Here is a 17,350-nt window from a genome sequence, read left to right as displayed (position 1 = left end):
GCTAAGTGACCTCGATAAATGGCTGGAAAAACAAAGATCTCACCCTGAGCGGCAGGGCTGTGCACTGGAAAGAATTTGTTGGTATGATACTTATCCCTTTAAAAAAGGTTGCATTCAATGCACTGTCATATACTGTAATGACCTACACAAGACCATGTGATGCAAAACTGGTCATCTAATTCTAGGAAAACATACAGAATACAGTGAGATCTGCAACATTGTAGCTCTACTATTTGTAAGATCCAAGTAACAGCATTCAAAGTTCCCTTCAATTGGTGAAAAAGCCAATAATATTTGGCATTACCAAGAATCAAAATATTGTCTTTAAGACTAGATGTATCTCAAAAAATACAGTTATAGTAAATTGAATCAATATTTTATGACTGATTACGCATCAACCTCCATTGTTACGTACTGAAGCCCCAAAAACTGCACTTCCCCTGGTGTCCACTGGGCACTGTTTCCAAAAGTCAATGAATCCCCATTAACTCCCACATTGAAATGTCAGTTTTTACAGCTCCATTAAACATGTTTACCTTTTGATTTAAACCACGGTTATGGGTATGTAGCACATTTATGTCTTCATTCACACTCTAGGATGGTTGATTTTTTTCTATAACGCATCTGTTTTGCTAATATAAAGGCTAAGAGTTAAACATTGATTTGAATAACTAGGGGCGTGGCTAAGTTGATTGACTGGTAGATACATCAAAGCAGTTTCTACGTTGTTTAAAAGTTTGCTAAGTCCGCTTTCCAACATGATGTTTCTCTAGACACCAAAGGGGTGACTTCATAGAGAATACGCCTAATTTTGTACAGACTAAAGATGTGTCTCAATTCAGGGGATGCAACCAAGCGGCAACCTCCGCTCTCAAACTATGAAGCCCACGCGGAAGTGTTATAAACTGCATTTCATCGAGAATCCGCTTGAGGCTGGCTTCAGAAACACCGGAAACCACATAGACACCAATTCAAAAAAGACGATATTTGCAGCATTAATAAACATGTTTACAGCCTGGTTCAAAAAACTGGCTTGGCTCTACGTAGCTAATTTCTCTATTGGCACACACTTTATGAGAGGGGGGGATTTTCTAACGCAACGGTTCAGAAGATATTAAGTTTACGAGTTTGCATATTCCTTCATTCGATACTCAGACCAACCTTTTGTGATGTACAGTAAATTTGCTGGCCTGCATCAATCGGACAGATTTTACCGACTTATTCAGAGAAGAAAACAAACTGTAAAATTATTGTCCAAACTCTTCCTCAACTTGGAAGGAGTTATAACTTTTAAAAGTATGAGCAGAACCAAAGCGTTGTTACAAAATAGAAATCAATCAGCGTCTCACATGATCTCAGATGAGTTTATCCATGCAGATCATGGATTGACAACTAGAAGCACTGATGTTGTCACAACTTTATTGATTGGTGCCAACTATCCTCAGCATGTAACCTCTCCTGCAATGCTAATGTAATTACCTTTAGCCTCCACTAGTTAGTGTACCAGCTGAGATGGTGAATATTGTATAACAGCACTCTGCTAATTAGCATCACTGTCTCAGTACGTTCTGTCTTGGAGCAAAAAGATTTCTAACGTTTATTACTTGCAGTCCTTTGTGAGATAATTCAGCACACATGATCACATCACTGCGCACTGATGCAGGTTTCTAATGTCAGCTGACACTGATGAATGAACGGTGCACACTTTTCAAACCCTCCTCTGCAGCTTTAATGGCCACAGTGATGCTCTCCTGCATTCAAAGCCTCCAAGCAATCGTTCCAATCACCCGGCCTCAACCTGAAGAAAACTCAAATAACAACAGTCTCATTTACATGCAGCAAGAAAATGACCCCAAACTGACAAAAATCACTGTCAGCCATGCAGATAGACTCTGATGATGGCGGCACACTCCATTCATCACTAAGTGACGGGAATGTTCGTTGCTGCTTTTCCTGCACCGTGAAGCCCATGAAGATTAGTCTAATGCCTGTTTATCACTGCAAACCGTGTCTGGATTCAAAAGCCCACATCTGAGAGCAAATCCATCATCGCATGAAAGGCTGCTCCACCTCTGCCGGAGACACTGATACCAGCACACACACACTCACAGACTCACACACACTCTGGTTAGCATTCTCGACTGTATCCCACCTACTGACACTGCTATTGATTACAGTCAGGGACCTTAATGACCCTGCACAATGAGCAACCTCCAGAAATGCACAATTTTCTTCCTCCCGAGCCCCAGGGAGGACCGTCTGGCCCTGTGGGAGAGCGTCAGGCTGATCAGGACGGAGACGCCTTCTTTCAGGGTTTGACATATTACAAAAACAGATATGTTGCTTCTCTCTTTCTGCAGAATGAAGCCCTATTTACTCGACAACCCTGCAAAAGAACCAGATAGAACACAAAGTTATAGATGCCAGGACGAGTACAGCCCTTATGCCAAGAAGTCTGTAATGTTTCATGCAATGTGTGGTGCAATTCTGCAGTTTTAACATTTGCTTCAGGTGCTTTTAAGACCGTTTCTGTGATATTTTAGTGACAAAAGGATTGTTCAGTTTTTGTATGTGGCTTAGAGGGTTCCTTGGGAACTATCAATCAATCAATATTTATTTATATAGCACCAAATCACAATAAATCTTATTCCAAGACACTTTACAAACAGAGCAGGTCTAGACTGTACTCTATGTTACATTATTAACAGAGACCCAACATCAAGACGGGATACGATCCAGTCCCATCTTACAGACAAGACTCAGTCTGATCTCATCTTAATCCACCATGAGCAGAGAACTTTGCAGTATTAAGCAAGCTACAGCAGCAGGGACAAACTTCCTTTAACAGGCAGAAACCTCGAGTAGAACCAAACTCATGTTAGACAGGTTAAATTGCAGAAATTGACATAATGTGACGGAACTGCTGTCATCATCAGTTTCGTTTTTTTTTTTTTTGCAGACTTAGCCGGTGTTTCTGGTGGCCGCTTCGACATGTTGTTTATTTCGGGAGTGGGCGGGTGAGTGTTTGTGATGAGATGCACGGATGGTGCCCCAAAAGGCTGGTCCCCGGAAACATTTCCCCAGACAAACGTTCCTTCTCCTCGTGATGTCACGGGGGCGGTGGGAAACCTAAATGGAGAGAGATGGTACCTCACAAGGACTAGCTAGTCCTACTATTAGAATACTTGTCCTTAGGCAATCACTTATGATGAGCTGAAATGGACAAAACAACTGAAATGGACTTGTGTTTACGTTCAGTTATTTATTTTACTTGAAACCATGTAAAATTATAAGCACTTTGTACTTTGTAGCTTGTCCCAGCTTCGGGCTGCGACTCGACAGAAAAGATTCAATGTGTGAGTCTTAATCCATGGGAAGAAGTTCTGAGATGAATCGGATAATTTAAGGGTTAATTTCAGTTAAGACCAAGGGGGCCGGATGCTCCCCTGGTGGTGAAGCTTTCAGCAGTGTGTTTGCCCCCTGGTGGCTGGCTGCAGTATAGGTAAAAAAAATCAGCCTACCCCATTCATTTGAATGGGGGGGCAGTCAAACTTTAAAAAATAAATACACGTCGTATGAGTGTTTCTCACATCCATATGCTGTGGTGATATGTAGTTAGTATTTGACTGTTTTGTGTCCAAGGCCTCTTTTTCCTGAAAAGTTTCTTTTTCGTTAGTTATTAGAGTTTAAAAAACAGGGTTTTACTTCCAGGTTTCCTTTGATTCACAGCCGCCGTGGAGTGAAACTTCAAAGGACACACAGCGTCTTGTGACGCTACGCTGTAGGGCGGAGCTTATTACAGTGGCTTTAGAGGCTCTGGCTGCACAATGGCTGTGCCCAGGAGCGGGATTTTTTGGCTTCAGAACCGTACAACGGGAAGGGGCAGAGCAACGCTGTCCATTTTTATTTACAGTCTATGGTTAAGACAAGATCAGTTGGGATTCTGTGTCCGACGGGACAGTAAGACTTCAGAGCAGCGAAGGGGGCTGATTATTTATAATAATCCCTCCTAATTTAAATAAATAACAAGACCCAACACTATTTACTATGTACGTTAAGTTACATAAGTACAGAGAGAGAGAGAGAGAGAGAGTAGATCAAACATAACTGGCCGCATATAAAATGTTAATGTTTGAAGTGTTTGCTGTATGTTTTTGTTGATTGTTACTTTTCTGGTTTTTGTTTTTAACTCTGTAAAGCACTTTGAATTGCTCTTTGTATGAATGGTGCTTTATAAATAAACTTGCCTTGCCTTGCCTTGCCTTGCCTTGCCTACTTATAGCACGTATTGGTACATTGTTATGTTACAACATTATGTTTTGACATAAAGTACTGGCCAAAATTGTGCAATGATGTGTTGCATTAATAAATTTAAGTATTTTTGCATTTCATTAACAGACATTTTATTCACTGACAAAAAGAGCACATACTACAGTGGGGCAAAAAAGTATTTAGTCAGCCAGTGATTTTGCAAGTTCTCCCATTTAGAAAGATGAGAGAGGTCTGTAATTTTCATCAGAGGTACACTTCAACTATGAGAGACAAAATGAGAAAAAAAATCCAGGAAATCACATTGTAGGATTTTTAAAGAATTTATTTGTAAATTATGGTGGAAAATAAGTATTTGGTCAATAACAAAAGTTCAACTCAATACTTTGTAACATAACCTTTGTTGGCAATGACAGAGGTCAAACGTTTCCTGTAAGTCTTCACCAGGTTTGCACACACTGTAGCTGGTATTTTGGCTCATCACTCCATGCAGATCTCCTCTAGAGCAGTGATGTTTTGGGACTGTCGCTGGGCAACACGGACTTTCAACTCCCTCCACAAATTTTCTATGGGGTTGAGGTCCGGAGACTGGCTAGGCCACTCCAGGACCTTGAAATGCTTTTTACGGAACCACTCCTTCGTTGCCCGAGCGGTGTGTTTGGGATCATTGTCATGCTGGAAGACCCAGCCACGTTCCATCTTCAATGCTCTCACTGATGGAAGGAGGTTTTGGCTTAAAATCTCACGATACATGGCCCCGTTCATTCTTCCCTTAACACGGATCTGTCGTCCTGTCCCCTTTGCAGAAAAACAGCCCCAAAGCATGAGGTTTCCAACCCCATGCTTCACAGTAGATATGGTGTTCTTGGGATGCAACACAGCATTCTTCTTCAGGGGGACACGCCTGGCGCTGCAGGATTTCAGTCCCTCTCGGCGTAGCGTGTTACTAATGGTAGCCTTTGTTACTTTGGTCCCAGCTCTCTGCAGGTCATTCATCAGGTCCCTCCGTGTAGTTCTGGGATTTTTGCTCACCGTTCTCATGATCATTTTGACCCCACGGGATGAGATCTTGCGTGGGGCCCCAGATCGAGGGAGATTATCAATGGTCTTGTATGTCTTCCATTTTCTTACAATTGCTCCCACAGTTGATTTATTCACACCAACCTGCTTGCCTATTGTAGATTCACTCTTCCCAGCCTGGTGCAGGTCCACAATTTTCTTCCTGGTGTCCTTCGACAGCTCTTTAGTCTTGGCCATGGTTGAGTTTGGAGTCTGACTGTTTGAGGCTGTGGACAGGTGTCTTTTATACAGATAACGAGTTCAAACAAGTGCTATTAATACAGGTAACGAGTGGAGGACAGAAGAGCTTCTTAAAGAAGAAGTTACAGGTCTGCGAGAGCCAGTAATCCTGCTTGTTTGTGGGTGACCAAATACGTATTTTCCACCATAATTTACAAATAAATTCTTTAAAAATCCTACAATGTGATTTCCTGGATTTTTTTCCTCATTTTGTCTCTCATAGTTGAAGTGTACCTCTGATGAAAATTACAGACCTCTCTCATCTTTCTAAGTGGGAGAACTTGCAAAATCAGTGGCTGACTAAATACTTTTTTTGCCCCACTTTATATGGTGGTTAAATAAGTGTAAACGGTAAAAAACATAATTCCAAAAAAATAAAAATGGAAAAAACGGAATTTGGAAAAAAATAAAATGGATTTCATAGGGCCCTAACGTCGACATTGATGCACAAGTATGTAGTTTTCGCGTCCACGACAGCCACTGCAAAGTAAAAACCAGACTTTATAACCAGAAAGTATGTAACTACAGGGCCCATGTAGGTTTCATAAAGCGGAGTTCCCTATTTTTTAAAGTAAAGTGAGTTAAATTATCGTTACGGTACATTCACTATTCTCCATATGCACCCATGAATGTAAAATGAAGACAGCTCATTCGGTTTCAGAAAGAGGGACAGTGGTGGGGGTCTCAGCCCTACATGATTTCCCAGAGTTCCTCCTGGTTGTGTGTCCGTGTTGAGCTCATCAGCATGTAACAAAGGTCCTCATGTTGTGGGCTCAGCTGCTGATGTTTCTGCCCGTGTGTTTCCTCTGAGGCACAGCAGGCACATTTTAATCACTCGCTGGCAGACAAATAAAGGATGGCTGGAAAAAAAAAAAGATGAGAAATATCTGCTGCTTCCTGAGACATGGAGGAGGGGGAGAGGAGTGTGTGTATGTTGACTCTGCCGCAAAAATATTAATAATAAGAGATGAAAGATATCATTCACCTTGTACAGCGGGAGTGTTGGACATTTATTTCCTCTTCCAAACATAATGGCACGTGTGAAAGGCTGCGTGTAGAGGAAACACCTCTGACTCCGGAGTGAGGGCATCGAGAGATTAAAGCACAAACTACAGGATGAAAACTGCAAGAGCTCAGGGATGCGAAGAGTACACACACATATTTGGGTCAGAATTACATTTTTTTTTTTTTGTTGTATGGCTCCTGTTGTTTCCTTCAGCCTGCAGCGATGTTACACACTGAAATGGTTGCAATGTAATCTTTGGATCCCTACGGAGACAGATGCTTCTGTCACAGAGGTCTCTTCAAAGACACGGGACATCACTGGTACGCCACAGAACATATGTGCGACAAAGATTTGTGTTACTGTGATCACCATGTGGAACGTGAAAACTTTACATTAATGCAACTTGCATCGTGTATAGTGTCCCCATGGTGCAAAATGGGAGTAAAGCCTGGTTCATACTTCTGCGGACGTGATCATAGACTGTATAAATAATGGACGTAAGTATCCGAGTCGTCACCCATCTGATCTTGAGCGCTGTTTTGAAGCCAATCGTCTGCGGGAGCCATATTGAAAATACTGAACTCAACCTAACTTCTGTCGAGCTAGTGTGTCGCGTTAGAAAAACATTCACCCCGTACAATATGTGCCGATAGAGAAATTAGCCAATTGAACCAGGCTGCAAACATGTTTATTTCTGCTGTAAACATCGTCTTTTTTTAATTGGTGTGTATGTTGTTTCTGGTTTTTCTGCAGCCAGCCTCAAGCGGACGCTTGATAAATTGCAGTTTGTAACACTTCCACATAGGCTTCATCTTTTGAAACCGGAGCTTGCCGCTTGGTGTTGATGTGTCCCTGTCGCACAGCAATACTCCACCTAAAAGCTTGAGGGCAGTGTGGTCTCTCTGATAGTCGATTCGCCTGTTTCTGGCCTGGCTACATTTTCTGTTTACTTATTCGCAGTGAATCAGAACGTATTATGTTAATTAAAAGCTAGATCCGATATCGGTGACAAGGGGCGATATATAGTGCCGACCCATATGGCAGATGTATTCATCTCAGTTCTATCCTTTTCTGTGTTTACAACAGCCATGTGAGTCTCCTACATCATCAGCATCGGCTGGTCTGTGCATTTTTGCCCGGTGGAGCATGATGGAGGATAACTGCTTTGGCAACTTCAGCCTTTTCTGACTTTGTAAACACAAATAAAATGAACATTTTTAAACTGACAGTTTCATTATTCAAGAGATTATAAATATGCACCAGCAGTTTGGTGAGTTAATCTTCATACCCAACAGATATTACATGATTCTATCCTCACATTAGGGAATAGAGATTGTTAAATCAATACTAGTATTGGTATCTTAAGATACCAAAGCCCAGGTATCGATATCGGTATCGGGACCTAAAAAGTAAGATCGGTGCATCCCTATTTACAGGGAAGAATAGAGAGGAGACGCCGGAGAAGATGAAGTACACGGCCGATGTGTGGCGATCCCAGAAGTGCTGTAAATGCAGGAAATACAATGCCATGGTGCGGTCCGCGTGGATGCAACTCGTAGTTACTTTTTGGAGGAGGTGCGGGTCGGCTACGTGTGTGGGTTGCTGCATCGGTACAGGGGCTATGCAGAACTACGCTACATAGGCTAAGCCATCGATTCAATGCAGAACTATGAACAAGGCTTCATAATCAGTCGTTACCATGTCTTGTTGATAAAGATAGCTCAGTTGAAGCAAACTGTTCTTGTGGCGGGAGATTTCTGAAGTGTGTGATGGTGTCTGTGTCTGCAGAGTCTGTGTCTGCAGAGTCTGTCTTCTCCCTAGAGTTTCTTGTTTTGCTTTGTGTGGGTGTTTTGGGTATTTCTAAGCAACACTTTGGGGTACTGCACGTGTGATTCCCCAACAAGATCAGCACAAAAACTTAAGCAGCCAGGTTACATGTTGGTGTCTTGCATCGCGGAGCGGTCACAGCAGGCGGGATGAAGTGCGGCATAAACTGTTATGTGGACGTCTATGGGTTTCTTTTTTCTGCACTGCACTATCCACACACACCCACACACACACACACACACACACACACACACACACACACACACACACACACACACACGCACGCACACACAAATGCACACTGCATTTGAGTGTCAGCAGGTGGACATGTTTTGCCTGAGCTCTTCCAATATTAACTCAAACCTTGTAAACAGTTTCAGGAGCTTGTAAATCCTCTCTGCAGGACTCTGTGTGAGCTGCTCATTACAGCCGCACAGTCTGTCAGCGTGTGATAGTTCTTTCCACAGAAACACAGTTTCATGAGGCGATCAATACACGGTCCCTGCCTACACGACAGCCAGCTTGTTGAGAGGCAAACAGCAGCTGCTTCTCTGCCTAGTTTTGCATATTCACCACATGAAAGATCGCTGCAGAGCAGGACAGGTTCTCTCTGCACTGTTCACACAAGATAGACCTGATCTGAATTGTGTCCCAATCTAATCTAAATATAAGCTGAGCATTGCCACCATACAAGTGCAAACATGAGAAATGTCTTCAGTGGTGAAGGAACAAGTTCAAGACTTTGGTTCAGAACATCAAATCTCACCAGTTGTGAGGATTAATGTATCATATGTTTTACTGTAGGAGATATCCTCAGATGGTGATGATGATGTTTGGTATCATGATCAGGGAACCGTTCTAAATGCACTACTAAAATAATAACTCAAATGGGAAAAGAGAGAAGAAAATCAGAGTTGAGAATCTCCCGGCGTCTTTGTATGGCATCAGAAATGCTCGATCGTGACGCCATACAAAGCAGAACTTTTTAAACTGGTCTGCTTGTCTTGTGTTGCAGACAAACCTACAAAACATATCAGAAACCTGCATCATGATGAAGTTCTTGAAATCCTTAACTAACTGGTCATCAAACTGGGCACCGGTCAGCCTCAAGTAGCTGGAAGCAGCAGGATAGTTCATCCAGACACAGTTCATGGAGGATGAGGTGGAGGAAGGGATATTAACCCAATTGTGTGCACATCAAGATGTCTGTATGAACTCAAACATCATGGTGTTTGGTTTTAGGGCCGTTTTTTAGAAAAGCTCATTTTACCAGGTTATGTTTAACCAACATAAAATAAATGATCCTGCAGTAAATCTTGTGTGGATTCCAGAGGCTGAAATTTTGCTTCACACACAAAAAAAGAATCTCTTAATAGTGGAAATAGCTTCAACTTTGCAGCGCACATCAACAAATAACACTTTAATCTAATGTGATCTTTTCTCTAATGTCACCTTTAGCGCCAACAATTCATGTTAAGCTCCACTGCTGGTTCTAACATTGCTCAAGTGTCAGTTTGTTGTCTGTTCTGCATGTGGGGATCTGCACACTAACATTTGGTTAACTAACTATTCATATTTTTAGTTTCAAAGTAGGTCTGAAATTGCGGGCATTTGTTGTGTCTAAGCTTTAACGCAGCCACCTACCACTTTGCCGGTTAATGTCTACTACCATAAAGTGCCGTGTCCAGTGCTGCCGTGTTTTTGCGCTGGGAATGCCCACAACCTCAATTTCAGAGCGCTTCTCACCAGCGTTTACTGTTGCTAGATTACGAAGGTAGTCCCGTGGCACTTCCGCCTCCCTAAGCAGTGACCATTGGGTTGGTTTTAAAATGCTCTGTATGCTTTGTACTTGCTTTCATTCAATGGCATTTCAACAAAAAACTGTAAAAACTATTAATACAAACCTTGTCATGGGGCGCTGGTGGCCAAGCAGTCTAAGCGCCCCACATACAGAGGCTACAGTCCTCAACGCAGAGGTCGCCGGTTCGACTCCCGGCCGCTACCATTTCCTGGATGTCTTCCCCCACTCTCTACTCCACCCCTTTTCCTGCCTCTCTTCAGCTGTCCTGTCCAATAAAGGCAAAAAGCCCAAAAATATAACTTTAAAAAAATCATGTCATAGCATTAGCAGCAGCTATTCGAGGTACAGCAAAAATTGACAACTTTTGTCCTCCGTACAGACCTCTGCCATTGTTGTTGACAAAGATGATTTTAGTAGTCCTGCCCCTTCTTGATTCTGATTGGTCGATGAGAGCGGGAGTGTTTCAAAAGTTGAAATGTTCACAACTGAGAGCGCTGAGAGGCCGTTTTTGCACTGAGGATGCTGGTGACAGTGGACACGGCACCTAATGCGACGATGCACTACTACCCATGTGTAAACAAATACAAATGACAGATGGCACAACATAGCGCCGCATGGTTACATGTTCAACATTGACTGTTTTGGGAATGTTTTCTCACCTGTACACCAGTTAGTTAGTTAGCTTTTTTTTTCTGAACAACTGTAAGAAATGTGTCCCTTTGGAACCTCCCTAGCTTTAAACCCAATAACATATAGAAGGATAAAGTTAAAGGCTTAGAATTATAAGTCCAAAAAATTAGTCATATGAAAATGCTTTAAAGCCAAATATGCAAGCCAGCCAGTAAAGACTCTTTGGCCGTTGTCCTGTTTATTTCTGTTGCTTGATAGACTGTCTGATCAATCAATTGACGAAATAATGCCCAAACTTTATGGTTCTTAGCGCCAACCGATACAGAAGAACAAGTCAACAAGCTGCTGTCTCTGTTTGTTGGTTAAATGTCGACATGTTGGTCTAAGCTAGTATGATGAAAAGTGAAGTTTGTTCTATATACGTCTCCTCAGATGTCTGGTAATGATTTGTTTCTGCCATGACTGACCTGGAGTGAACTTTTGCTGACTCTGAAGTCAGTCCAAAGTTTGTGCAGCAGCAAAAAACATCTGTTCACGTCTCGAAACAGAGACACTCAGGCACGTAGGAGAGTTTGGAACTGATGTTACCTGGTTTAACAAATGGATCAACATCATAACCAGATATGATGTAAGAAAAATATGAATTTTGAAGGCTTTTTTTATTTATTTTTTTACAGCTTATTGATAAAAACCATACACCTACCAGCTGTATTCAATAAAAAAGACCTACCAAGCAAAGCTACTAAGATCAGCTGATTAACACAAAATAAATATCAGTCTTTTTTCAATAGAAAACAACAAACGCTTGCTGTCTCCAGCATCTTTCATTTGCAGGTTTGCTGCATTTCTATCCCATTAATGACAGCAAACGTGGAGTCTTTGGGTTTTGGACAGAAGAAGTGATATGAAGGTGCAGCGATGGGCTCTGGGAAATCGTGGCGGGCATCTTTTGCAATACTTTAAACTAACCATTTGTGACAGACCTTCTGCTATGGCTCAGCTCTCTATCTGCAGGCTGCACACACCTATTGGCAGGTTAATCAGCAGTGTTGGACACACCTGGGCTCGGTGGGCATCATGCATAAAAGACACAGCAGCAGTCAGTCTTGAGGGCACATTGCATCTCACTGCAAAGACAAACACACCTGCATTTAGGTGTGCTTTTCTTTAAGTTACAGCATTCATCCAATTGCACACTTACTTCAGAGATCCTTCACATCTCCTTTTTCATTTCAGTGTGGATCTAATTTGTCATAGAGCATTTTTTTTAATCAGCAAAACTGTGTGTGTTGCAGCTCAAAGACACTGCCCTAATAAAAGCTTAATTACTTGCACATTAGAAGTCCCCATGTGTGTGATTCAAAATCTATTAAATATGACAAAAATAAAAACACATCGAAAATTAAAAAATTGAGCATGCCTGTCCACATTCTGTTAGAGCTTCTGCAGGTGTGCAGAAGGGTCAGTTTATCTCAAGAAAAACAGGTCTCATTTCCATCTTCAGAAAATGGAGGTACAAGAAGAAAAACGCATTACGCAGCCAAAACATTCACCTTTACTTCAAAGTGCAGCATTAAAAACTTCATCTGACCCCTGAATTATACTCCTCCTCATCCCCTGCAGCTTCAACACCAACTTCAACTCAAACAATTCATCACAGCGAAAACACCGTCAGACAGTCAGCAGTCACCTGCGCACACCACCTTCATCTCAATAAAAAAGCTTCATCCTAAACGAAGCATTGATCCCAGAGCAGCCAGTTGAACCAGTGGAGCTCTGCAGACATTCTCCCCGACTATCACACCTCTTTTCCCGCTTCACTCACCTGCATTCAGCCGCTGGAAGCTCCGCGTGGACGAGATGCGGATAGCTGCTGGGAGCTGCTCTGTCTCCCTCTGCCTTCCTCTGCTGCTCAAACACACAGCGCGGACAGAGAGACTGTGAAGCGCCACATGGTGAGCACACACCGGAAGCTGCCTTCAAAATAAGAGTCTGACATCCGGAACTGACCATGTTTGTCTTAAATAATGTTTAAATTCAGATTATTTAAAAAAATACAGAATCTTTAAGTGAGTGACATGATTTCTGGAGACGTATGTGATCTGTTTTGGTAGTAGTAGGAGTGGTCATAGGGATTAAAGCTGGATTTTGATGTAGAAGAACTGACTGTGTGGGGAAAAAATGGAAGGTAAACATCAAATGTGGTCTGGAAACTACTCCGACGATGATTTAGCTCTTTTTTAGTCAATATACACGCTACTGCAACAAAACTGACACAACAGTCTGCTGTTAGACGTTAACAGACTTGAATTCAGACTTACAGTAGTAAGACTGTAAACAGGAAACACGTGGGAAACGAAGTTGACCGGAGGTGCTTCCTGAAAATTACCGGATTGGATCAAATTTTAAAACAGAGTTGTTGAAGGAATTATTGTGGATTATGGACAAATTGTGGTAAAACCAAGCGGCAACCTCCGGTCTCAAACAATGAAGCCAATGCGGAAGTGCTATAAACTGCAATACATCCAAAATCCGCTTGAGGCTGGCTGCAGAAACACCGGAGACTACACTGACATGAATGGGAAAAAGACGATCTTTGCAGCATTAATAAACATGTTTACAGTCTGGTTCAAAAAACGGCTTGGCCCTACATAGCTAATCTCTCTAATGGCACACACTGTACAGGGGGTGAATTTTTTTGTAACGTGACGGTTCAGAAGATATTAAGATTACGAGTTTTGCCCAAATAAGGACATGACTGACGTGACTCCCGGTCGGGAACACATAGCTATTGGCTAGGAGGCTCACACTACGTCACACTCTGCCTGGTTGAGTTCTGCATTTCCAATATGGCTGCTGCCGTCGATTTGCTTCAAAACAGCTCTCAGGAACAGATGGTCACAGATACTACGTCCATATTTTAGACAGTCTATGGGTAAAGCCATGCTTTTTTTGATCTATCTGGATAAATCCTTTAGTGTGTGATGTTGAAAACTTGAGTAGGTTGTTATTGGGAAAACGTTTAACTAAAAGATTTGAATAATCAGAGGGCTGGATTTAAAGTGAATTACAGGGGCAAAACATAATCAAACTGTCATGGAGGTTTTAAAAAAAGAGTAACTGTGTAGTTGGTAGCTTTTTGAGACTTTATTCATTTTATTGTTTAAATGTATATATTTTTTATTTACTTTTTATTCATTTTTTTTTACTTTGTCTCTGTTCAGAATTCAGCCAAATACAAACAGCAACCTCTGGCCGCCAGAATGGAAGCCAACGCGGAAGTTTCTGAGAGTCCGCTTGAGGCTGGCTTCAGATGTATCGGAAACCAAATACTATCTTTACAGCAGAAATATAAAATTGTATAGCCTGGTACAAAAAAACTAGTGTAGTCTGAATAGCCCATTTCTTGATCAGCACACACTGTACACGGCTGAATTTTTTTTATAATGCAGCAGTTTTCAAGATATAAAATCACAAGTTTTCCATTTTCCATTTTCCATTTCCAGGCTGGCACACTTAAGGCTCAAAGCCTCTTTACCTCACACTAGCTCGACAGAAGTTAGGTTGAGTTAAGCATTTCTAATATGGCTCCAGATGAAGATTGGCTTCAAAACAGCACTTCAGAAACAGATGGGTGACGTCACGGATACTGCGTCCATTATTTATACAGTCTATGGCCAAATAGCATGAATTTACCCACATAATTAATTTATAAAAGCAACAGTAAGAATTTTCAGTTTGTGTGAATTTTAGCTCGCCCTCTGGACCATATATATAGGCTAGTACAAGTCCTGCTTGAGAAGTGTAGTGCCAGATAGGAATATCTTTATAATCTGTACCTTGATTAGGTTGATCCAATCCAGCTATATTTGACTTTGTTTGTTTGTTTGTTTTTCATCTTGTTTCTCTTTTTTTACCATGAAAAAAGAACAACCAAATAATGCCATATAAAAATACATACCATTTACTGAAGAGAAACAAGATTAAAAAAAAAAGTACAACTATGTGTATTAATTGTGTAACAAGAACTATCCCTTATCCCTTAATAAATCCCTTACATCACCACAGAACAAAATAAAGTGTACAGGAAACAGCAATTAGATTAAAATAACCTTTGACTTTACAACAACCCAACAGCTGTGATCAAAACGGACTGTTACACTGCTAAAGGTGAGTACTTGTTACCTTACATTACCTATTACAGCTAGGAAGAGCTAACGTCTTCAAGTACATTATTCTTCATGGTTGCCTTCACTACGATCTCTATCTTTACTTTTACCCTTAATGCTGGTCTTAACTCTAAGTAATCAGTGCCACCAACAACACACAATTCTTATTTTAGGCTGTATTCATGTGCGCCTCAGAGGGAAGCTTTTATTTTAGGTGGTTGGCCGAGACTATCTGCTTTATTTTTCTTAAATAATGATCCCCACCGAGAGAGGAGCCAGACTTCTAAATGTGGAGATTATTTTATTCTTACTCAGATTCTGTGTGTTGCCACTCGAGATTCTTTCTCATTTTTCCAAATACAAAATCTAAAGTTGCTTAATTTTTTTATATTGAAATGACATCCATGCTACAGATTAAAATGCCTGGTATTGTATTGATACAGTATTGGGTGTGCATAAAAATGCCCCCAAACTTGCATTATATGGTAACACGGTATGGGAACCATGTGACATATGGTGTATGGGCGACATGGTAAGACTGTGGAATAGTTGTATTAATATGGTGGATAACAGACTAACAAAACAAATCTTCTATTGGGATTATTCTAATAACTACACCTGGACTACAGAGCTTTCAATACATCTATAGAAATAAGTTAACATGTAGTGTGAGTCAGATTAAAACTAGATTATTTGAAAGTTACAAACACAAATGGTCGGAAGAAGTCCTGTGTAAACCCAAAGTAAGATCATATTGTTTGTTCAAAAAAGGGTATTAACCAGAATGCAAAGGTCTGTCTGTGCACAGCTGAGATGAGGTTTCCTTCCTCTGCCATTGGAAACAGATCGCTTCCACTCTGCACCCAAGGACGACAGGAAGTGTTCTTTGCACTTTTTATTTTACTGTCCATCATATCATGATCTTAGATGTCACCTTTTCAACAAAAAAAAATGTCCTGATTTGTTGTCCATGTCTGATGAAGGGAGACTTCAGTACCTATTTACACACTAAGTGTTTCAGTTTGCTTAGTCTGTGTTAAATGCCTTTCAGCAGTGTAGGGGAACGATTTATGCTGGAATTAGTTGTGGTCATTGCCAATGTCTGAAGTGTAACACTTTGCTGTTCTTTTCTTTTTCTTCTTATGTTTCTGCTCCTATCTCCATACGGACTGGGAATGTTTCCGGGACGATGAATTAAAATAAACTACACTAAAAAACAAAACAACGATTACAATTTACAAATCATCCATTCAATACATGAATCAACTATTTGACTATGAATCTGAAGTGTTTCAGTAATCTAATGACAAATCTACTTAAAAATTTAAATGTTGTCCACTTTCTGAGTTGTTGTTCTGACTTGAGGGAGCATTAGCATGAATTTCACACTAGGAAACACATCTAAGCAATTAAATTCTGGGTTGATAAATTGGGGAACATTGCATGCATGTGTTGGAAGCATAATGGAGGAAAAAATAAAAAAGGACACAAGTTTCATTGTTCTTGAGAATAAGAAGTATGGTTTCGTTAGACAACACTTAGCATTGTGGCGTTTAATGAAGCCTAGTATTTTTACATGTTAAGATTAAATTTGTGTGATTGAGTCTGGAGGGTTAACAGTAACTTTTGGATGACAAAAATCAAATGAATTTTATAGTTGAAGATGTCCTAAATGAAGCTTTGTTCCCTCTGTGTCAAACAGAGTGGTTCAGCACCATGGACAGCTCCCAGTCTGCCCCCTGCAGGCCAAAACAAGACACAAGTTCCTATTTTTCCTCATTTCAAATATAGATTTTTGTCCTACATCATCATTTTAGAGAAGCAAAAACAACATTAGAGTGATCACATAAATGTGTAAGTTCATTTTAGTTTTCCTCTTAAAGGTGAGCTACACTCTCTCTGCGATCATCCCTGCTGAAGATGAGGGTTAAAAAAACACAGCGTGTGTGTGTTCCAGGGAATGTGGGCTGTTATAACAGCTAATTAAAACAAACGTATACGCTCTATATTTAGACCAACAATAAATATGAGATATGACCTTATGTATGTGAGGGACCATCTGTTAATAATTTACATAAACACACACAGAGGTCATGTCCTCTACTGCAAATGTGCTGAAACCAAAATATGCAGGACATTATATGGAAAAGAAATATCACAACGTCAAACTCCTGCGTACACACAGCATAAATCTTATAGAAAGTCATCTGTGCAGAGGATGCTGAATTATTAAGGCTGTAAATTACACTGTGGGTCTCTTAATGTGCAGTATATATATTCAAAGCATAACCTTTTTTATTGACCTTCAGTTCATTGAGATTTTGTCATAGTCAACATTTATTTCTCTGT

At 40.9% G+C, this 17,350-nt stretch overlaps 1 protein-coding gene across 1 annotated transcript in view; it reads right to left on the bottom strand.

Annotated features, from left to right (window-relative positions):
- LOC117831780 (RNA binding protein fox-1 homolog 1-like) overlaps positions 1-12,772 on the bottom strand; it is a 272,572-nt gene extending 259,800 nt beyond the window's left edge. Inside the window, exon 1 of the mRNA XM_034710617.1 lies at positions 12,658-12,772. Coding sequence (XP_034566508.1) covers positions 12,658-12,663 — 6 coding nt within the window. The 5' untranslated portion in view covers positions 12,664-12,772. The remainder of the gene's footprint in view (positions 1-12,657) is intronic.
- Between the last annotated feature and the right edge of the window lie 4,578 nt (positions 12,773-17,350).

This window comes from Notolabrus celidotus, chromosome 20 (assembly GCF_009762535.1).
Source record: "Notolabrus celidotus isolate fNotCel1 chromosome 20, fNotCel1.pri, whole genome shotgun sequence".
NCBI classification, from domain to species: domain Eukaryota; kingdom Metazoa; phylum Chordata; class Actinopteri; order Labriformes; family Labridae; genus Notolabrus; species Notolabrus celidotus.
Note: the sequence above shows the minus strand (reverse complement) of the source record. Positions and strands in the feature narration are given on the sequence as shown.